Source organism: Anopheles coluzzii, chromosome 2, assembly GCF_943734685.1.
Source record: "Anopheles coluzzii chromosome 2, AcolN3, whole genome shotgun sequence".
In the NCBI taxonomy this organism is placed as follows: domain Eukaryota; kingdom Metazoa; phylum Arthropoda; class Insecta; order Diptera; family Culicidae; genus Anopheles; species Anopheles coluzzii.
In genome coordinates, this window is record NC_064670.1 from 115,438,166 (window position 1) to 115,460,337 (window position 22,172).

Here is a 22,172-nt window from a genome sequence, read left to right on the forward strand (position 1 = left end):
CTCAGAAGGATACCTGGCTCCGTATGTGTGGAAGGACAATGGAGGAGCCGCTATAATGACGAGCTATACGAGATGTACGGGGACCTCACTCTCGTACAGCGTATCAAGCTCGCCAGGCTCCGGAGGGCTGGCCATGTTGTATGCATGGAAACGGATGACCCAGCCCGTAAAGCCTTTTTAGGCCGTCCACAAGGACAGAGGAGGCGTGGTAGGTCCAAACGGACTGGAAGACGAAGGCGCGAGACCGTGAGCGGTTTCGGACACTCCTGAGGCAGGCCAAGACCGCAAAGCGATTGTAGCACCGGATAAGAAAGAAGAAAGAACAAGATTCAATACGCAAAAATGATGTGCATAAACTGGCCATGACTAACGCGTTGGTTCCATTATAGAGCAGTACATTTTGTAAAGAAAAGTTGATATAGGTGTCATTTTGATTATTAATATTTTTGAGCTGGAATTGAAGGTGAGAATCCTTACTTTTGATGCTGTCTAAAGTCCATAAATTCCAACAGGTCGTTCAGTTCAGATTTTCATTTTACAGAGGAGTGGCAAGGTGTCATACAAGTCCTTAGTACCCGTTATTCCCTTCCTGCCAATCTCCATTCAAGAAATCTTCTTGCAATTTGGCACCCACATCAGAGTCATGCGCCTACCTGTAGTTTATCTAATCACATTGGTCTCGGTGTAGGATGGCTGATGGAAAGCTTGAGATCGTTTGTAACATCTCCTTACATTTCAGGAGTCCGGAATTGATAGAAATGCTTCTATAAATAAGTTTTTGGCTCAATCGGTCGCGGGCCAAACCAAAAAACATCAGTTTGACATCTCTGATCTCTAGAAGCAAGTTGAGCGACAAAACCATCTCTCCCCGAAACAACTATATTCGCCCAGTGGAGACTCCCGTCCCTCACACGGACACAACAGACACACACACATCCTTACGGTGAGTGTGCTTCCCTGGGGAAAGTAGTGTGTCTCCGCACAGCCGGGGGCCACAACAGAAAGAAATTCATTAGAACACCACGTGGTTTTCCATTCATGAAAAGCTTCTCTTTCTCTCCTTCTCTCTCTCATCCTCCCCACACATGTGTGAGTGTGTTTGGGATTGATTTTCACTCTCTCCCATGTGGCGAAAAACGCTCCCACAGTGTAGTGTGCCCACAACAGACCAGCGCTAAATGTTTCATTTTTCCCAAGCGAAAATTCCATTCGGGAAAATGCTCTCTCGCCAACAACACAAGGTGCACATGTACCGATCTCTCGCTCTCTCTCTCTCTGCTAGCTACTTCTATCTGTAACCGTACACAGTTTTCCCTGTCACTACTGTTGTGTTCCACGCTTTAGAAACGGTTGGCGCATGGATTTTCCGCCACCGTACCTTGCGCGCTCGATCAGCAATGCGGCAGCCGGAATTTTGGTTATGTTTCAACCTCTCCACCTTTGTCCCCCCCCCCCCCCCCCCCCCCGTACTGTACACAGAAGTAGTGAGAGAGAGAGAGAGCGAGCTTTTTTCGGTGTGCGGAGTTTGTGCCTTGTTGGCCACCGTTTTTAACCCCATCCGGTAATACCGGAGCCGGTGTTCGAGGTACGTTCGTCCTGCTGGTACCAACCAGTCTAGCATCGCACGCTCAGCTGCTCACCAGCCCTTTACTTTACTGTTGGACTGGAAGGGACTAACCTTTTTTCGTTCCTTCCTTCGACAACGGGGCGTGGGGAGCGCGGGGAGCGGCGACCAAAAGTGAACGCTTCTCCGGGGGGGGGTGGCAGGCAGGGCAAGTTTTCTTTTGGTCCTAAAATAACCATCCAGCGGGAACCGCGGGAAGGTGTCCGTGTCGTCCTTTTTGAAAGGTTTGGGGCGCTGCTGCTGCTGCTGCCGGGGCTGCGGTTCCGTGGACGTGTGTGGTTTTAGGTTAATGACCGGTGGTGGGTCCAAGCGGTAGCCCAAGAGTGGCAAGCTCCCTTGTGTTTGTGTGTGTGTGAACGGGCGCGTTTTCGTCAGTCGGTTGTATCACGTTTGCCACACCGCTCTGCTGTGTTACATCGCGTTTTATCCGCATCGGATGCGCTCCGGGGACCAAATGGGAAAAGGAAGAAGCAGAAGAAGAAGCTGTCTCATTTCCAGCTGTGTGTGAATGTGTATAAGGGGGCTTTTCTGCTGCTGATTGATTTTGTTTCGGTTTCGGTGGGTTTTGAATGTGGTGGTCCGTGTAAATTTACGGTGTAAAAACGGTGCGCAAAGACGGCAACGGCGACGGAACGCGTGTCTTGGATGGAAGTTAACCGATCGCCCGAGGACAGGAATCACAGGCAGCAGGTATGTGTGTGGCACCAAAAACAACAACCAGAAAACATGCTGCTGCAATAATGGAATTTTCCAGCGCAAGGGAAGAATTACAAACAAATAAAACCCTTTTTGTTATTGGCTCATTCCAACAAAAAAAGGGAGGGGGGATGCAGCTATTTACTGCAGGACCATTGCCTAGGGCAGGACGGGAATGAAAGGACAGCTGTGAAAGTGCACCCAATAACAGCAAACAAGCGGCCGAACATTATTCATCTTCTACGGACAGGGCGCTACAGCACTTTTTGTGAGTGTGTTTTTGCCAACGCGCTCGGGTCGGTCCCGGTGTGTGTAGGCGTCACACGGTGACATAAATCACACCTGGCAAAAATTGCGAAACGGACGGGTGGCAACACCACTCCACTCAATAGAAACACACACACACACACACACACACACACACATGCTGGCCATTCAAACGTCGTCCTCCTGTCCGTACCTTCTTGTACCGGTCGAAAGCGCTTCGGAAGGCTAAAGGACAATTGGAAGAACAACGGTGCATGCCCACCTATGTTTTCAGTGTTTCAAAAGGACACACACTTACACACACATACACACACACACACACACACACACACACACACACACACACACACACACACACACACACACACACACACACACACAGACAAATGCTTTATGGATGCTCTACGATACATCCTTGGGCTAGGAGGCCAGGCGGGTTTTTAATGGATGAGAAATTTCGTTTTTTTATTCGTCTCTTCACTTGGGCAAACGGATCAGCGGCGGCACGTTGGACACGTGATTGCCACGTTTTGGTTTATGTGGCGCACATGCTTCTTCGCACAAGAAAAAAAAAAAGCGTTGAATTGAATTGCAAAACCATTCCCAAGCTTCTCTGATAGGCTGACGACCGCTCTGTGTGACCGCTTCTTATCACCGAATTTGGCAATGCGGATGTTTTGGGATGTCTAAATAAACTACTCATGGACACACTTTTGATGGTCCCGTTGCGCCAGCCCAGAGTTTGTCGATCGGTGTTGTAGATTTGTACCGATTTGCTGGGCTAATGTCGCGTTTAAATATTCGCACGTTCGTTTGCAAAAGGTTGTGTGCCCCACAGCACAGTAACAAAGACAAATAATGGAAATGGAAAGGAGTAAAAGCCACCTCCAGTACTCCAAACACCGAAGCATCATGTGAGAGGGTTTTGTATGTTCCTTTCCTTTTTTGTATATTCATTGGACAGGAAAAAAACGGTGGGAAACACAACACAATTGCACTTGAAGTGTATGTTCATACTCTGGCTCGGAAGGCCGGATAGTTGCTATCAATTATTAATTTTTCACTCGATGCTTTGCTTGTACTGGGTGTTGTTGTTGTTACCACCACCGGTATGAGGAGCTTATTGGTCCTTTGAAATGGAAAACAGCACTTTGCTTGGGTCTTGTGAGGTTTCGGTTTGCACTACCAAAGTGTATGCCAACAAACGAAACGCGTTTTTTGGGCGATTTTTTGAAACCCAAAAACGAGGTTTCTTATAAGCGAACACATGTGTTACACAATGCTCTAGCTATGTTGTTTTATAGATGAGAGCGAATGAGAATGAAGTATGATAAAGGTAGATTAATAACACATTTCTTCCGCTGGTGGAAGAAGCATTATTATTTATTAGGTTGCATCGATGCCACAATCGCTGTATGTATTAGCGTAAGGCGCAAAAGAAGACAGGGAAATTCATCAGAAATGCTGAGTATGCTACATCAATTTGTGGCACAAATAGTTAAATTTGCAAGCCCAGGAGTCAGTTTTTCATACGATAATTCCAAGAATATTATATTTTAACCTATGTTTGTGACTATCTTAAAGCTTTTAAGAAGTTTAGTATTCTTAGTACATAAAAAAGACAGTGAAACTCACTCAAAAGATATCCATTGAGATGCAAGGTATATACTATCTTTGGGGTACGCGTAAAGGGTTTTCCCATAGCTCTTATCGGAACCTCGAATTGATCTCAAGCACGTAAAGATCGTAGAACTTATACAGAACTCATATCCCCTCGAATCCTGATAGTGAACCAAAATCCATATCGGTTCTGGAAGTGATCTCGCAACCATACCGAACTTTTACATAATCTATGCTTGCCTATGTGCTCATCCTGAACTCATCCAGAACCAAGAACTTACATATAACCCAACCCGATCTTAGAACTGATCCTGAATCGGTTGTCATACTAGTGTCTCCTATGTACTTGGACACATATAAAGTGTTTCCAAAGTGCTTGGAAACACCAGACGACAATTTGACTACACTTGGAAGCACCATACAGATCCTGTACTATATCTTGACCTCATAGTGATCCAGGAACAGATTCCAAACCCGTACATTCCTTAGAAATGGTCCCGAATCTATGCACTACGAGCAACTGTTCATAATCTTATAGCAATCCTGAAATTGATTCTTAACCCATACCGGTTCTGGAACTAATCCTGAACATTTACCGGGCATTGTATTTGAGAATTTGTATAGCTAGATAACGAATTAATGTTATGTACTTGTTGAAAATGCAATATTTTGGAGTTAAACTTAAATTGTGTATGGGATCTTTTATGCATTCTTCTCAACAATGATGGCTATTTACTGAGCAAAATCTTTGAGATAGAATACCTATCGATTTCAATCATCATTAAAGAAGATGCGATGTTAATGTTCCTTTACCCTGAAGCCTAGGAATCAGTTACGGGCCGCTCCAACGCCTCTTTCTCATTGGACTGAATGATTTTTTCACCAGTTCCATTGAATAGTGGTTTAAATCCTAGTAAATTATTAGCTACAATGGCTGCAACATCGAGCAATATTTAAAATAAACCTCAATAATGCATTATCCTTTAGCAAGGGTATGTTAAAACCAGAAATCACATCATTCTCCACAGTGCACACAAAGCAGTAGCAGTCCATCGAAGCCTCAATCGATCTGAAACCGACAATTAATCCACTAAACTTTGCCCCACACCCCCCCACCATCGCCCGGCCTAGAACCACCCTCGATCCTTACGTGATTGTTGCTACCGCGAATCCATTCGCTACGACCCCAAATCCCCCCGCGGTCACGAGATAATCCCGCACGCAAAGCCGATCGCGTCCGGCTTTTGCAAGGCTATGCAAACGGTCCGTCCCGATATGCTGTCAAACGGTCCGTCCCGATGCACGCATAGTAAAAAAAAAAGTACGATCCGTTCTCCGCCAAGGTGATAAGTAGTGGGAAGTGGTAGTGAACATGTGAGCATGAAGCATCAAACGCACACCACCGGGTCACTGTCGATGTCTTGCGCATCGATGAGCCGCTACCGGAGAGGCCCGGTACCCCGATCCCTTCTTACGTCATGGTTGTGCGCGAGTCGGATGCGCTCGCGGTGCGCTAGAGAGTATTAAGTCGCGCGAGCTTCGCGCACTCTTCGTCAGTACGGTGCGCGAATTCGTCGGCGTAGCTAGGGCTAGGCCAAACCGTCGTAGAAGAGCGAGCGCGTACAGCGTGTGCTGCCCGGTCGTTTTGTTTAGGTTAAAACAGTGCGTTCAGCGAAGGTGGTGTTGTTGGTGGTGAGTGATCTCATACGGGGACTACAACAGTCATCTGACGCGGTGTGGTGCGCGGACAGTATGGTTTTTTGAATGGGTTAATTTAATGATGTGCCATTGGGATAGAGAATTCGCTTTGCAAAAAACGTGAGCACAGCACAGTTGCGGAAGTGGCCCGACACAACAACCGATCCGTTATGATAAGGAGCAGCCGCAAAACAAAATAATGACACACGAAACAGGGGACAAACGATCACAATGGCATGATGAATAATGTGAGCTTAACCTTCCCGGCCGCCGTCTGTGTGCTGTAGTTACTGCCCTTTATCAGTGACGCTAGTGCACACTCCGCTAGCACAAACTCCGATAACAGTGTAATCTCGACGTAGGTTCCGTTCCGTGCGTACTACGCATACCGCTTGACGGTAAAGGTGGCCTTAAACATTTTCGGCTTATTTGCACAAGGCGGATCAAAATCAGCACCGCAAACATATGGCGTGTGTGTGATCGCGCCCCGGCGGCATCTAGAGCTTTCGATCGTGCGTACACCCCGTGCACAGATGGTAGAGAACATTGGTGAGAGAGGGAGAGAGAGAGAGAGAGAGCGAGAGTTTGTGTACGTTAGATGGGAAGACTGTATGCTAAGAGTGTGTTGGCAGAGCAAACACGCGAAACGTGATTGTCGCGTGCATTTTGCGCAAAAACAGCAACCTCGTGTGCGCGGTACCCTTTCCCCAATTTTTCCCGGGCTCGCTCGCCTTAAGTGGTCCGCCCGTGGTGCGAATGGATGAAAGATTGTTTGATGGTGGCTTTTGTATTTATAGGATTAGCAAGCGGATTGGTGGCGGGTGCGTTTTTTTTGCGGGTGTAATATATTGTTCTCGACTCGTCTGAGTGGTCGCCACCGCCGTCGCTGCCGACGCCGTCGAGAGGGCAAAGATCGTTTGTGGTTGGCGCAAAACAACGAGTTGGGTCCAATAGTTTGTGTTCGCTGGTTGGCACTAAGCACTCTTAGGCAACAACTACTAAAGCAGACAAAGTGTGTAGAACCATTTTAGAACTCAAATTGTTACACCGCTACCCTAAAAGCGAGAAAAAATCCCACGGCTTTGATTTTTACTGTGGCTACTTTGATTTTACTTCCATATCAAAACCCCATCTTCTAAAAAAAGTCTCTTTCCGGCACGCAGTGCCACTGTGGTTCGATTGTTCCGAAACCAGAAACCCAAGGCCTACCTTTCCTCTTGCTGATGGCGTCCACTGACCTTTACATATTGATTTTTTCCACGGGGACGTTGAGAAGGAACTCGCGTCGCATGGCATGATGGCGTTTAATGACGACGAATTGGTCTCCTTATCGTGTGGTCAGATATCGCTCGGCAGGAGGCCGCACACACACCGAAGAATCAGAGAAGTTTAGTTAATTCCCCCGCACCTACATCAAAGAGCTGGGAAAAAAACATTAGAAAAAGAGAAACATTAGAACTTGCGTCCATTCTCGCTCCAAAGTGCTTGATTTGTTTTCCGGATTAAGCCGAATTTTCCACTTCATTACCAAATCACGCACACGTGCCCGCGTGGAGCAACAAATGATTTCTTTGGAAATTCGTCGGCATTGTTGCTTCAACTGGAGGGAGCGTTCACAAAACAAATCCACCCTCCAAAAAGGACACTGGACACTGATGTTACCTTCATATATATTTGATCGATTCACGATTGCCAGAGCGCGCTTTATCGATCGACCCTTGGTGTTGCCCTCGAACGATGTTGCGTTTCTCCTTATGCTAACTGGCTGCACTTGTGCCAATCGGATGCATTCGTTTGCGCATGCAATCGATGCAAAGCGCGGTGTTGTGCGGTGTTGTGCACTAGATGCAGAACATTGAACTGCCAAGCGCTTCAGACTCGTCGAGAACGACCGGGGCTGCGGTTTTCGTGCAGTGTGTGTGTGTGTGTGTGTATGACCTCCATAGTTGAACACGCGCGTGCGATGGTGGCTGTGGAAAGTTGGTTGGTATGTTGTTGGTGGCGCTTGGAAAAATGTTTAGGCCTATTTCAGTTCTTTGCCACACTGGCAAAGGTCGGCCCAGAGGTCTACTTGCAAAAGCAAAGAAGAAATGTTCGAACGGTTTGTAAGTTTGAGACATTTTCATACCTTGAAGTCCGCTGTGGGACAGGCTTACGACAACTCCAGTTTTAGTGATGTGCTCTCTGAAGCGCACCCACAACTCCGATCCAACTCCGGTTATTGTTAGTCAGAACTCTGGTAAAATCGGAACTTCTAATACCGCCCGGCGTAGGCCGGAGTTGGTCTTTGTTTCTAGTAATGGCGACGACAGCAATGTTTTGCGACAGGGTCCTTGCAACGGCCGTCTTTGGCTCCGACACCTACCGAGCTCGGCCAATTCCGACTCCCGTCAGCTTCGGTCGATTCTGGCTGATTCTGATCGAATCCTGTCGACTCCAATTCCGGCCGATTTCAACTCTGGACTTCTATGACTCCAGATGACTTCGACTCTGGACGTCATCGGACGACTCCTACTCTGGATGACTTCAATTACGGCTCAAGACGACTCCAAAAAATGCTGGTCGAGGCCACCATCCGGAGATGGTTCCGAAGTTTTCAGAGTCAGATCGCAGTTGATTCCGCATTTCTGCCATCTTCAGTGATTAGCTATGATTCTATCTGCACCTCAAAAAGCGTCTTTCTAACCAGCAAACTTTCATTTCTCTTTTCCAGAAAACACTACACCCTAGCTAGAAGGAAAAGAGGTAAAGGCATCAGAACATTTCAGCACGACTGCAGTTTCGGTTGCCCAACAATGTTGTCCTTCCTGTACACTTACCTAACCAATCTGCCCCGATGGCATCTGGTGGCGATAGTCCTAGTAGGCTATCTCATCTACTACTTGATGGAAGTGGTCAAGGTATGTATAGTTGTTCAAGCACACCGTACTTCGAAACACCTTGTATTTGTAATTCTCATGCAAACACCTCCCCCTCCCCTCTCCCCCTTAGCGCCCAATTCTTGCCGTCTCGAACGGACCGTTCAAGAAGTACCTGCGCAAACACATCCCCACGCTGGAGAACAAATTCTGGCCCACGTTCTGGTGCGTGGAAAGCCGCGCACAGACCGTGTTCGCTAGCATCATCCGCTCGAACATCATGCCGCTGGTCGAGTATAGGCGGGAAGTGTTCACCCTGAAGGATGGTGGCGAGGTAGCGCTCGACTGGCTGGAGACGGGTTGCGATCCCGAATCGCCGGTCATCATCATCCTGCCGGGGTTGACCGGGGAATCGCAGGCCGAGTACATCAAGTGCCTGGTAACGGCCGCCAACCGCATCGGCATCCGGACGGTCGTGTTCACCAACCGGGGGCTGGGCGGTGTCGCACTCAAGACGCCGCGCCTCTACTGTGCCTCCAACTGCGAGGACCTATCCGAGGTGGTGAAGCACGTGAAGCAGTCGAACCCGCACGTCCGCATCGGTGCGACCGGCATCTCGATGGGTGGCCTAATACTCGGCAACTATCTGGCGCGCCACAGCGACGAGGCAAAATCGATCCTGACCGCGGCCAAAATTATCTCCGTACCGTGGGACGTACACAAAGGTAGGCGGGGCTTATCAATAATTTTGTACATCGCTTTGACATCGCGGGTCGCAGGATGACAGTTGCACGCCGTTGGCCCTCGGGGTGGGTGTTGTGGTTGATTTGAATAGTATCGATTTGTGGCACTACATGGGGAAGGCGCTGGTTAGTCGTTTCACTGCCAACCCGGATGTGGATCGATGTGAATAGTAACGGAGCAAGGAAGCAAGATCCGGGAAAGCGAGGAAGAAAGAAGCACAACATTGCGCTGTGATTAATTTTGACTAACCATTAATCTCAAGGGCGTCTGGGGTCTTATCAGTGCCAAATGTTGTGCCGACGGCTGAGCGATTTATCAGCGGCGTCATGTGCGGTTGGGTCCCACGTGTTATAGCGGTGAGGCACGAACAGCTAAGCGAACGGGATTAACGTTCCAGAACGTTCCGCAAAAAGGTGGCAATTAAAACATTTTACTTTACTCTGTTATTAATATGAATTTGCTTCTGTTTGCTTCTTCCTTACTCTTCGTAGGTTGTGCCAGCATTGAGCAGCCGATACTGAACAATCTTCTTGGCCGGCATCTAGCCTCGAGCCTGTGTCGAACAGTGAGCAAGTACGACATACTGCGGGGCGAAGAGTTCGAATGGGACATGAACCAAGTACTTCAGGTACGTTGTATCGGTGTATAACTTCACCATATTTGTATAGTTTGTTTCCCACAATTTACAACTCTGTTTTGCAATGTCCCACTCCCAGAGCAAAACGATCAAACAGTTCGACTCGGCGTTCACCTCGAAACACTTCGGCTACAAGGATGTGGACAGCTACTACACGGACGCCACGCTTCACAACAAACTACACCAGATCAAAGTGCCTTTGCTGTGTCTGAGTGCGGCGGACGATCCGTTCCAGCCGCTCGATGCGATCCCGATCAAGGCGGCGGCCGGTTCGTCCCACGTTGCCATCCTGATTACGGCGCGCGGCGGCCACATCGGCTTCCTGGAGGGCTGGTGGCCCGCCAACAAGGACCAGTACATGGGCCGGCTCTTTAGCCAGTACTTCTCGGCCGCCCTGTTCGATCCGGACAATGAGTTTTACCGCACGGCCCAGCTGATGATGGAGCACAACCTGACCGCGTCCACGTCCGTGCCGGGCTCGCCGACGAACAAATCGGCCCTCGGTGCCGCCAGTGCGATAAGGAAAAAGTCCATCCCCTTTTAAAGTGGCCGGGTTGCTGCTCCTTGCGGTGTGGCGTTGCATTAGGTGTTAATGCCCGGCACCGGGCGGGTATGCCTTTCCTGCTAATGCCGTGCAGTTCCGATGCAAAACGGAAACGTCTCGTCTATGCTTGTCAGCATTTCAGGCGAGCGTTACTTCTCGGCCACTTCTACTGCTGCACCGCGTTGCGCACCGTGAACAGGCAGTACGCAAAAGAAAGCCGCAATGGTACGCTACTAGTTGCGCACAAACTTGGGATGCGATTCGGGAGCTAAATCATCCAGGAAAAAAAGACCAGACCATGGTTTTGTTTAGTTTGTTTTCTCTGTAGGCACAGTTAATTAATACGTCCAGCCGAAGTTTGCGCTTTCAGAAAGCCGCTGGTGCTAATACGTAAGCTTGGCGACAAACCGGCCACCGGAACACAGTGGCGCAGCAATTGGCAAAGCATAAATAAAACCGCATGTGATAGAGACGATGGGGCTAGCGCATACAATAAAAAACGAAAACAAATTAGGAAGCAAAATGCTGCGGCGGCGCTGTATGGTTATTGTCCTCCGCCCCCCTCAGCTCTCGTTAACACTTTATCCCAAAATGTCCTAAAAAATCCCAAAAAATATCTAGCGTTAGGAAGCCCGTTCCCTCCCGCACAATTTAGGGGCGAGTTAAGCAACAAATTAACGTTACGAATACATAATTGTAGGTAGAGAAATGAAAAGAAAAACATTCGTAATTTTTCTCAGGACTCACATTTGAACAAACAGACCGATACACAAACACACACATACACATCCAGAAATTCACAGAAAACTCAATACCCTGGTTGACCAATTACCAATGACCCTGGTAAGGCTTTATCTCGAACAACGAATAACAAATTCCGTAGTTGCTTGCTACTGGTGGTGGTGATTACAAGCCGCTAAATCTGGTTTCGTTTTTTGTTCCTTAGAAAGCAGAAAAAAACCGCTAAAACGATAAGCATCCTGTATCTTAAATTAGTATCGAGAGAAAGAGAGAGAGAGAAAAAAAGATGCCCATTTCCGGTGGCAGAGGCTTTTAGAAGGATATTTGCCGGACCGAACGGAGCGTCGTGGGTGTGGTAGTGTCTTATACATATTTAAAACTTTCTGCAAATCTGCTTAGAATAGTGAATACCTGTGTAACAGAAGACTTATTTTAAATAAAGTTCGATTTCGAGTAGATTAGGTAGTAGAAGATGCGCGTTAAGGGTCGACTGAGGAGGATCACCCTTTTGTTACAGTTGCAGCTGAAGTAAGTTGAGTTTCTGGTCCCTTGGTGGATTCGCTTACGTTGCATTCGCGTTGTGGCCACGTGTTTGCCGTTTGGCGAAGAGTGAGAAGAAAATCGTTACTAAATACAGCAGTATTGTTTGTTTGGGGCGATAGTTAAAAACTATCGGAAGGAAGGAGATAAGACTCGTTAGCAAAATAGAGAGAAGCAGAGAGACAGAGAGAGAGTTGTTAAAAATGACGTTGTTCTATAGATTACATCAAATTATATTTGCGTACAAAGAAAATGTTAATGCATGCAGATAATTGATGATAATAATAAGTAGTAAAAAGCGCAGTAAAGGGCATGCAAAACAAGCAATCCAATTAATAAAACATTAAATGCTAGGACTCTAAATAATAAGAATAAAAAGGTGAAACAAGTAGGTAGTTCGAACGTGGAATAAATCCCATTACAAAGGTAAGAAAAAAAAGAACAGTTCTACAATAACACTAGTTTCCACATATCCATTGCAAACATTGATCTTTAACCTAGGACAAACGGACGAACCAGGATGTTAAGCGCGAATGACGAGAGAAGTTTCTGTTTTAATCGCTTTGGCACGGCATAGATTACGCTTACAACCCATAATTCCCATAAACGTTGGTCTGCTGGTGCCGTGTGGGGAAATATGGTAATGTTACTCTATTAAAAGGGCAGTTAACAAGTAATTGAACGAATTTGTTCACCGAACAAAAGTGCTATGTTTCACACTCCTATCAATTGTTGGGTTTGGTTTTCTTAAATTATGTATATATAACAACAACCGTGCTTGCAGCTGGCTCCCATTTTGAAACCCGCACTCTCTTGCTCGTTCTGATAGTTTTAGTATAACAAACGTTTCCAACCAACCAACAACAACAACAACAACAACCGTGTTTCACATTTTTACTACCGATTTCAATTGTTGCAAATACGAACATGTTAACACAGGATAAAAACTGTAACAAACAGAGAGCGATTTTTTCCCGGATTGAAATAAAGATTACACTGACTCTAGGAATTGGGCAATGGTGATTTCTTTGGCGTCCTTGAATGAGAATTCACTATGAATCCCAGGGGATCCAACCCATATAACCAAGATACCGAAAACGCCACCAATTTCTTGTACTAAAAATCCAGTTCCATCAAACAAAGCTAAAAAACTATCAGTTTGGTGGGTTAAGCCACACGGCCACAGAAGCAGCCACTTCAATGTTGTTGAAGTTAGTTTTTTATGCACGGGCAATTTATTTGCTCAACATGTTTCACCTGTAATAAAATGTTATTTAATTGTGCAAAGGAAGCAATTAAACGTGTGTGTTTAAGTTGGTTTGTTGTAAAATATTCATGTGTAATATGTGTATATGTGTGTTTGTTTACTTGCGAATGATCTCTCCATTTCGCTGGTCAGTGCATAGTTTATAGACTAATAATATTGCTGAAGTTGAAGTGCAGTGATGTAAGTGAATGAATGTAATCAATCGAAGAGCTAAAATCCTGTTCAGCATATTGACCTTAGCCAACCCTTGACCAAACTTTTCCTCAAAGCATTTTTGGAAAAGGTGGGTTAAGGGTGGGCAGGATAAATACATCGGATCGGAACTGGCAGCTCCGATTGTTCTAAAATTTGGTGGGTTAACGACTGAATCGACCACCACAAATCCACGTGGGTTTGAAGTGGTTTTACAGTGGGTTAAGGACGATTTGGTTATTTGGGTAGCCAACCCTTGACCAAACTTTTCCTCAAAGCATTTTTGGAAAAGGTGGGTTAAGGGTGGGCAGGATAAATACATCGGATCGGAACTGGCAGCTCCGATTGTTCTAAAATTTGGTGGGTTAACGACTGAATCGACCACCACAAATCCACGTGGGTTTGAAGTGGTTTTACAGTGGGTTAAGGACGATTTGGTTATTTGGGAAGGATCGGGAGGATCATGGGTTCGAGGTGATCATGGACTACTTCTTCTTCTTCTTTAGCACAACAACCGCTGTCGGTCAAGGCCTGCCTGTACCCACTTAGTGAAGTGAGCTTGGCTTTCAGTGACTTATTGTTACCATAGCAGGATAGTCAGTCCTACGTATAATCATGGAGTACATCGGAAGCATAATTGTGCCATATTACAAAATAATGCAAAAATATTTTAGTTATTCTTGATAAACTTTGGAAAATGGATTAATAATGAGCAAAACATGTTTCAAACCTACCTGGTGTATATTACTGCTGGCAATAGATGTAAGACAAATCTCTGTAAAATATTCTCCTCTCTACTCTTACATCCTTGGCACAGGCTTCGATAAACGATTTGCAAAATGTCTTCTCAACTCCAATTGCTTCACTTCGAGGTGATCATCGACAACATCGGAAGCAGAACTATGCCATGTGATGAACAGGAATTGCCTGCTTCCGGGCGACTTGGACTCCTGCTCCACCAAGAAGGTCTTCGATAGTGATCCTCAGATCGGCAGAGCATAGTGAGTTCCTTGGTTAGATCACGTGAAGGACAATCAGTTGGATATCGCGAGTCTACATTGCCCTGCAGTTCGAGCATCCTGGATAATCATCCCGGTAAGCAAAGATCGAGTATCCTTTAGAATCATCTCGGCAGCTGATCTACCCGGTGATGGTAAAGAAGTTCGGCCATTTTGGAATAGCAGCAGCACATTTTGAATGAAGCTTCTTGAGTTTCAAAACTAGTTAGAACACACGAAATGTGAGATGTATTGTACGACCGGAGATGTATCCTGGCGAACCACCGGCAGGTTTGGTTCGATGTTTGTCCATGGCATATGGAGGAGCCCGATGAATCTCGAGCTTGCAGAGCTGTTTAACGTATTGAAATTAAGACGGAAATTGCGATAATTTATGTACCAGATGCTCACTACACCATATCCGAACAAATGTTTTGTTGAAAATTACCTTAAATCATAAGAAATGTAGCGATTTTCAGCTATTTTTGCTCAAGTTAAGAAAGGAAAGCAACACAACGTGACCGTTCAACACGAAGTACCGAACCGTTCTGGTCACCCTGTCTCGCAATGTCATTTCTCAACAGCAACACAAACACACACACATACACAAACAAAACTATTTTGTCAAAATAAAGCAGCAAAAAAAAGAAGGGCAGAGCAGCTTCGGAATACGTAAACAGTAAAACTAGTCGCACGGTATCAATAGCGGGTGTGATCTACCACCGGAAAGCAAGTCCGTGGCATATGGCCTTCAGCAACTCGGCCCTCGTCGCAAAGGCAACCACCACGGACAGGAAGTTTCGTACGCTAACCGTCGAAGAGAGCCCCACGGGTCGTGCAAGAAGCAGCAAGAAAACAACAGCCTCCAAAAAGGTGCCTGTGTTATCAGTTTATCAGTCATTTATTGGCCCCACACGGTGCACAAGTTCACGCACAAGTCGTCTGGTGTGATAGGTGCGAAATCCTTGCTGCATAACCGAACGAGCATAATCCGCTTGTACTGTTTCAGTAGCCTTGCATCAATGACGTGTGGTCAATCTTGGTAGCTAGGTTTCGGTCTGCGATTAATCCTTCAAGTTCCCCAACGTATCTGCGAGCGAAGGTGGGTTTCCCCTTCCCCTTCCGAGCTGACCGGTGAAAGCGTGCGAAGATGTCGTTCAAAGAGCTGGTAGAGCCGGAATGTGGCGGAGCGAATCCGCTGATGAACCTGGGCCGGCAGGTGCGGAAGGACGTAGCGCTGCAGGATGAAGGGTTAGCCGGCGGTCGAAGCTCCTTTGCCGGCGGCGACCGTGAGCTGGTGAACGAGTTCATGGGCCAGATAGCACCGGTACCGCAAACCTTTCGCATGAACGAGCTGCTCCAGGAGATGCGGGAAATCGATGCCCAAAACCACCGGCAGCAGCAGATCGTTGGTGCGGGCCGTTCGATCGAGTTTGCGCCCGGAGACGCCGCTTGGGCGGATCAGTTTCGAGGCGAAATGATGGTGGAAAGCAAACTATCGAGCGTAAGTGTGTAGCGGCGCTGGGCTGGGGGGGGGGGGGGGGGGGGGGGGTTATGATCGACGCATCACAAACGCATTTCTTTACCGTCTGCAGGTTTGGTCGCAATCCAACATGGCACCGATTCAGACCAATACCGCACACCCGTTACAGCGACCGGCCAACCAGGAGTATCTCAATTCGTACGAAAGAAATCAAATGCCCTCGGTGCGAATGGCGGCCAATGAAATGATGTACCAGTCCATGGCGGGACAGCAAATGATGGGCAATCCAAACTTACAGCAGAGTCAGGTAAGTGTGTGCGTGGTGATGCAGCTTCCCGTTTGGTAGAAATGGACGAGCTTTACTTTACAGTTTGTGCGATTTATGAACAACGTCAGTACGGGGAACGTACTAATTAACGACGGCCAAGTGTCCAGCAGCGTGTGGGAGAACCGGTTCGACGAACTCGAGGCAAGCTCATCGAAGGGAAAGCAGGAGCAGCAGGAGCAAAAGGTGCAAGAGCAAGCACAGAAGCCGGAGGACGATTGGGCCAAGGCGTTCGAGGCGGAAAAGCAGGAGCAGGACGAAGCGTCCGACTCCTACAACAAGCAGTTTTGGGAGCGCCTGCAGGACGAGTGGCGTACGCTGGCGGAGGGCGAGGGCAAGCATCCGTGGCTGTCCGAGTTTAACGACTTTTACGATCCCTTCAAGGAGTACAAGTTCGACGAGGAAAATCCGATGGCGGACGTGGAGAATGCGTTCGAGAAGGGGAAAGCCTTCCTGGCGCAGGGTGACATCCCGAGTGCCGTCCTGTGCTTCGAGTCGGCCGTCAAGCAGGATCCCGAGAATCCGGAAATCTGGGAACAGCTCGGCTTTGCGCAGGCGGAAAACGAAAAGGACCCGAACGCGATTGCCGCGTTCAACAAGGCGCTTTCCTTCAATCCCAACAACATGCCCGTGCTGATGGCGCTGGCCATCTCGTACACGAACGAGGTGCTGCAAAACCAAGCGCTCCGGATGCTGATTCGCTGGATGAAGTGCAATCCGAAGTACGAGCAGCTGGTGCCGCCGGAAATGCTGCAGGCGCAGGAGTCACCCGTGGCCAGCTCGTTCATGGGCGGACCGAAGCTGCAGGACGTGCAGGAGCTGTTCATCAAGGCGGTGCAGCAGTCGCCAACGGAGATCGACGCGGACATACAGGAAGCGCTGGGCGTGCTGTTCAATCTGTCCTCCGAGTACGACAAGGCGGTCGACTGCTTCCAGGCCGTGCTGCAGGTACGGCCGGACAGCTCGAAAGCCTGGAACCGGCTCGGTGCTAGCTTAGCCAACGGTAATCGTTCGCTGGAGGCGGTCACCGCGTACCAGCGGGCACTCGACATCCAGCCCGGGTTTATCCGCGCACGGTTTAACGTTGGCATTATTTGCGTCAATCTGAAGGCGTACAAGGAAGCGGCCGAGCATCTGCTGACGGCCCTAAACCTCCAGGCTACCTCGGCGACCCGGTCCGGGTTGAAGGTTAACTCAATGTCGCAGCAGATGTCGAGCGCGATCTGGACGCTGCTGCGCATGGTGCTGTCGCTGATGAGCCGGCAAGACCTGCATACCGCCATCGACAACCGCGACCTGGAGGTGCTGAACCGCGAGTTTCCAATGAGCAACGACTAACAATGGACGGGTAACTGCGGTCGCGGGTACCGATTACTGGGCGCGAAACGTAGTTTAGCGTAAAACGGTTGATATTTAGAGGTTGGGCGTAGCTTGGGCAGCTTGCGCCAGCTGGCCGGCTTGCGGGTGAAGGGGTTTAAGGGTGAAACTAGCATAAGGGCACAATTCGACGCAGGGATAGCGAACTTTGGGTAGCGAGCAAAAGCAAACGCGTTTTTTTTTAATTTGTGGTTTTGAAGGTGGGGTTTTCGTTGTTTTTTTATTCTATTTTGGAAAGCTGTTTACTTTCGCGTTGTTCTAGCAGAATTTAGAAGACAAAAATCGAAAATGCAGCAAAAGTGTTAACCTCGTACAAATGTGAACATCGTAGGCAAGGGAAAGGGGATTTGTTATAAACGTACCTAAGCATAAAAAAGTGCATTCGAGAGAGAAAAAAAGGGTATGGGAGTTAAAAATTACAAACGAGTGATAACACATACACGCTAAAGCGTCGACGGAATAGTGTCGCAAACTATAACAACTAGACAAATATATAAAAAGCAGGTAAAATATCTGGTTGAGCAATGGGAAATGGTTCGTCCTTATAGAAAATTTACCATAACAGGAAAGAAATTGCTTGAACTTCTTGTCCCGCGCCTTTGAAGGAATATTTTTCAGCAATTTTAAAACCAGAGCCGTGAAACTAACCGTCCATTTGAATGCTCATTCTTTCCAAGAACTGAGTCAATACGTGTAGACGATCCCTAAAGCGAGAAAGAGATGGGTGATGATAAACATCTGATTCATTGTACAGGTGAGAAAGAGAGTACTATAGTTCTCACTTCATTCCACGGTAGAAACAGGCAAAACCTCAGCCGTAAATAACAAAACCTGCCGTCGGTTCACTGTTGCTCACTTTTTGGCCGCAAGCTGCAGCAAGTTGTGTGTCCGTGGTGTTGTTAACTTGTTGATAGGAGTATCGATAACATTCTAGACAATTTTTAGTTTAGTGTATTTTGTGTAGAGTTTTGTTTTGTTATTGTAAAGTCTACTGTAACTCCAGCATCATCCAACAAAATGGCAGCACTTACGAAGGGTAAGATCAGCATTCCATGAAGCTGTAGTCATAAAAGATGCTTAAAAAAGTATAAATACCTTGTACTTTGGCCCCAAAAATTGTTTCTAAAGTTGTGTAGTTGTGGTGTTACGCGATCAAGCACATAGTTCTTTTCTGCTTGGACTTTGATCTTCCGTATCATTCAGCATCAAATGGCCTGGTCATTGCCGGGTCAAAGTCCGAACTGATGACGTAGCGAAAGCAGCAACTTTCTGTTGCTCTCTCTCCCATTATAACAGCTCGTATGCCGGCATACCGATATGTTTCGAGTATTCCAACTCCTTTTTATTCCTACATTTTTATGTTTTTCCTAAAATGTTTCACCATTAAGCACATGACTCTTTCGGTGCCTGACCGGTTTCTATAGCTCATTTATCACCATCAAACAGTATCGCACAAGACGCGAATATGGCCACAGACAGGCCGGGTTGATAAGAGGAAATGGGCCAGCCATCTTCAAGTACTTCCCCCCCACAAACGGTGTGATGCTGATAATCCTGATAGTGGGAAGGCTGCAACCCCCTTTTGCTTCCCATTACACAGCCGGTTGTCTGTTGTCAGCAGCTTTTTACACTTGTTTTGCACGCTTACCCATTTACACCGGCACACCGTTACTGATGCTTATCACTCTTCTTCTATCTCCCCTCCCCCTGGCATTGCCCTTCAGGAGTTTTCATTGTGGCGGCCAAGCGTACCGCTTTCGGCACGTTCGGCGGAGTGTTCAAGAACACCAACGCAACGCAGCTGCAGACGGTTGCGGCCAAGGCGGCGTTGGATGCGGCCGGCCTTAAGCCCGATCAGGTCGATTCCGTCAACATTGGCCAGGTGCTGGTACTGTCCTCGACCGATGGTGCCTTCCTGCCGCGCCACGTGTCGCTCGGCTGTGGCATTCCGATCGAGCGACCGGCTCTCGGCGTGAACCGGCTGTGCGGTTCCGGCTTCCAGGCGGTGGTGAACGGAGCGCAGGACATCCTGGTCGGTGCTGCCCACGTTTCGCTTACGGGAGGAGTCGATAACATGTCCCAGACACCGTACACGCTGCGCAACAGTCGTTTCGGCATTCCGCTCGGCACTAGCCCGGCCCTGGAGGATGCTCTGTGGGTGAGTAAGAAGGCATGAGATGGGCGTACAGCACGCAAATTTAACTTAATTTGTCTGTCTTTCATTCTAGACCGGCCTGACGGACTCGTACTGCAAGCTGCCGATGGCACTGACCGCCGAAAATCTGGCCGAAAAGCACAAGGTTCCGCGCGAAAAGGTGGACGAGTTTGCGTACCGGTCGCAGCAGCTCTGGAAGAAGGCGAACGATGAGGGAGTGTTCAAGACGGAAATCACCCCGTTCAAGCTGAAGGTGAAGGGCAAGGAGGTTGACTTTGCCGTCGATGAGCATCCGCGCCCCCAGACCACGCTCGAGGGACTGAACAAGTTGCCGTCCCTGTTCAAGAAGAATGGTTGCGTCACTGCCGGCACTGCTTCGGTGAGTGAGGAGCCGCCAGGAAGGGTGTCGACATTTTCTTATATTTTAAATCATGTGATCGTTTATTCGTTTATTATTTTAGGGTATCTGCGATGGTGCCGCGTCGGTGGTGGTCGCTTCGGAGGAAGCGCTCAAGAAGTACAACCTGACCCCGCTGGCACGACTGGTGGCGTACAGCACGGTGGGTGTACCGCCGGAGATTATGGGCATCGGACCGGTGCCCGCGATCCAGAACGTGCTGAAGGTGGCCGGACTGAAGATGGACGATATTGATCTGTTCGAGATTAATGAAGCGTTCGGTGTGCAGACGCTGGCCTGCGCCGGCGAGCTCGGACTGGACATCAACAAGCTCAACCTGAACGGTGGTGCGATCGCGCTCGGCCATCCGCTCGGTGCGTCCGGTTCGCGCATCACTGGCCACCTGGTGCATGAGCTGAAGTAAGTACAGGATTGCAATTGATCGGTAAAATAGATTAATCATTACACAATGTTTAATTTTCTTTACAGACGCAAGAACCTCAAGCGTGCCATCGGATCGGCCTGCATTGGAGGTGGACAGGGTATTGCGCTGCTGCTGGAGTCGGTCTAGGAGAGCAATTTTCTGCTGGCCTGGCAAACACCTGGCCCTGGCTAGGGCAATGGGAAACGTACCTCAAAGATGTGTGTTTATTTTTCTACAAAACACAAATTGAAGAGATTGTGAACAGTGTTTTTTTAGTGCTACTATATTAAGAATCTTCAATGAGTAAAAAGTGCATTTTTCTTTAAACATAAAACAGTGGATTCATTTTTTTTTATCAAGTTTTGATTTACATCCTAAAGTAGAAATCGAAGTATGATCGTGAATTTGAATAATTCGTTTCATATCGTACGTTGGCGGAAGCGCACATATGCTGCTCATGAATGCATAATTGCACCGAACGCGCATTGGGCATGGCTGATAATTATTACTTATTCGATAAGAACTTGCACAAGTTTCCGCTTTTGTACCCTCCATTAGCAACGATCGCAATTGAACCGGTGCACATAGCATTATTCTCCAAAGCGTCGTTATTTTGCTACCACCAAAACGGTGATCTTGTTTGCTGTTCCACAAAAACCGGATCGCTGCTCATCTGGCGGCTGGCCGTTTCCAGCCAGTCTGGTCGATCGGGATCATTAACCGGCGGTTTCGTGTCAGTCAACCAGGTGGATAAATTAGCGCATACGCATTAAAAGCAACGGCAGATAAAAAGCAACAAGAAAACAATATGCAAAGAGACTCGTGGAAAGAAAACACTTTTGCTTTCGTTTGAAATTCTGATTTATCTCGTTGGCGATCGATGACGGGAGGGCTGCACACACGATCGTGCTCTCTTTGCAGCCGCCGCTTCTCTCTAGCCTGCTGATCAGTGCTCTCGGCAACGAAACAGCTCTGGCTCGGGAGAGTGCTCTGGAGAATACTCTCTGCAACTCTTCTCAGGTGGAGCTTTTTGGTGCAGCTTTGCAGAAATTGTCTTGCAAGACAGTTCCCCCGAGAGGGAATAAAATGTTAAAAAAGAAACAAGTACGATTTAAAATATTTTTGTCTTAAATGTAATACAGCTTAATGAGTTCAAAATTATTTATTTGATTTTAAATTATTTAATTAAATTATTCCAGTTTAATTATTTAATTGAAATATATTTTTAGAAAAGATATTTTATACAGTGAAGCGTCTTCTATCCGGGCTTATCGGGACTGGATCTCGCCCTGATACTCGAATAACACGGGTAATGAGTCAAAGTGAGTCAAAGCATATATTTTATCCCAAATTCCGGATTTTTTTTTGAAATTTATACTATGTTTTGGTAAAACATAGCTTGTTTTTATAAACTTTTTTGTTTTTTTTTTTCAATGATAATATTTCAAATGTTCCATGAATTATAGCGTTTTTGGCTATGACAATATGCTATGATAACCGTTATTTCAAATGTCCTCAGCAAGCATTATCATCTTTGTAATGAACTGTCATTTCTCAACAGCACGGATAAATGGACAGCCGGATA

General features: G+C 47.4%; 3 protein-coding genes across 4 annotated transcripts; all 3 read left to right on the forward strand.

The window, feature by feature from the left end:
- Positions 1–2,168: 2,168 nt before the first annotated feature.
- LOC120949292 (protein ABHD1) lies at positions 2,169–12,978 on the forward strand. Of its 2 annotated transcripts, none has more exons than XM_040366507.2 (5): positions 2,169–2,314; positions 8,619–8,805; positions 8,897–9,488; positions 9,999–10,135; positions 10,224–12,978. In XM_040366507.2, the coding sequence occupies exons 2-5, from the start codon at positions 8,701–8,703 to the stop codon at positions 10,686–10,688; spliced, it is 1,299 nt and encodes a 432-aa protein (XP_040222441.1). In that variant the 5' UTR covers positions 2,169–2,314; positions 8,619–8,700; the 3' UTR covers positions 10,689–12,978. The 2 variants fall into 2 exon arrangements, with proteins under 2 accessions (XP_040222441.1, XP_040222440.1); XM_040366506.2 differs by lacking the exon at positions 2,169–2,314 and adding an exon at positions 5,744–5,899.
- A 2,084-nt stretch (positions 12,979–15,062) lies between these two features.
- Positions 15,063–18,143, forward strand: LOC120950384 (peroxisomal targeting signal 1 receptor). Its single transcript, XM_040368369.2, has 3 exons — positions 15,063–15,930; positions 16,022–16,216; positions 16,280–18,143. Exons 1-3 carry the CDS (start codon positions 15,577–15,579, stop codon positions 17,570–17,572), a joined length of 1,842 nt encoding a protein of 613 aa, XP_040224303.2. The 5' UTR covers positions 15,063–15,576; the 3' UTR covers positions 17,573–18,143.
- Positions 18,144–18,416: 273 nt separating this feature from the next.
- On the forward strand, positions 18,417–20,921 carry LOC120950589 (3-ketoacyl-CoA thiolase, mitochondrial). Its single transcript, XM_040368742.2, has 5 exons — positions 18,417–18,647; positions 19,336–19,769; positions 19,840–20,145; positions 20,228–20,583; positions 20,653–20,921. Exons 1-5 carry the CDS (start codon positions 18,629–18,631, stop codon positions 20,732–20,734), a joined length of 1,197 nt encoding a protein of 398 aa, XP_040224676.1. The 5' UTR covers positions 18,417–18,628; the 3' UTR covers positions 20,735–20,921.
- The last annotated feature ends 1,251 nt before the right edge of the window (positions 20,922–22,172 follow it).

Coding starts and splice junctions, on each gene's coding strand:
- LOC120949292 (XM_040366507.2), top strand. CDS start 8,701: ATGTTGTCCTTCCTGTACACTTACCTAACCAATCTGCCCCGATGGCAT. Junction 8,806..8,896: donor ACTTGATGGAAGTGGTCAAG/GTATGTATAGTT, acceptor TCTCCCCCTTAG/CGCCCAATTCTTGCCGTCTC. Junction 9,489..9,998: donor ACCGTGGGACGTACACAAAG/GTAGGCGGGGCT, acceptor TACTCTTCGTAG/GTTGTGCCAGCATTGAGCAG.
- LOC120950384 (XM_040368369.2), top strand. CDS start 15,577: ATGTCGTTCAAAGAGCTGGTAGAGCCGGAATGTGGCGGAGCGAATCCG. Junction 15,931..16,021: donor TGGAAAGCAAACTATCGAGC/GTAAGTGTGTAG, acceptor TACCGTCTGCAG/GTTTGGTCGCAATCCAACAT. Junction 16,217..16,279: donor CAAACTTACAGCAGAGTCAG/GTAAGTGTGTGC, acceptor TTTACTTTACAG/TTTGTGCGATTTATGAACAA.
- LOC120950589 (XM_040368742.2), top strand. Junction 19,770..19,839: donor CCCTGGAGGATGCTCTGTGG/GTGAGTAAGAAG, acceptor CTTTCATTCTAG/ACCGGCCTGACGGACTCGTA. Junction 20,146..20,227: donor TCACTGCCGGCACTGCTTCG/GTGAGTGAGGAG, acceptor TTATTATTTTAG/GGTATCTGCGATGGTGCCGC.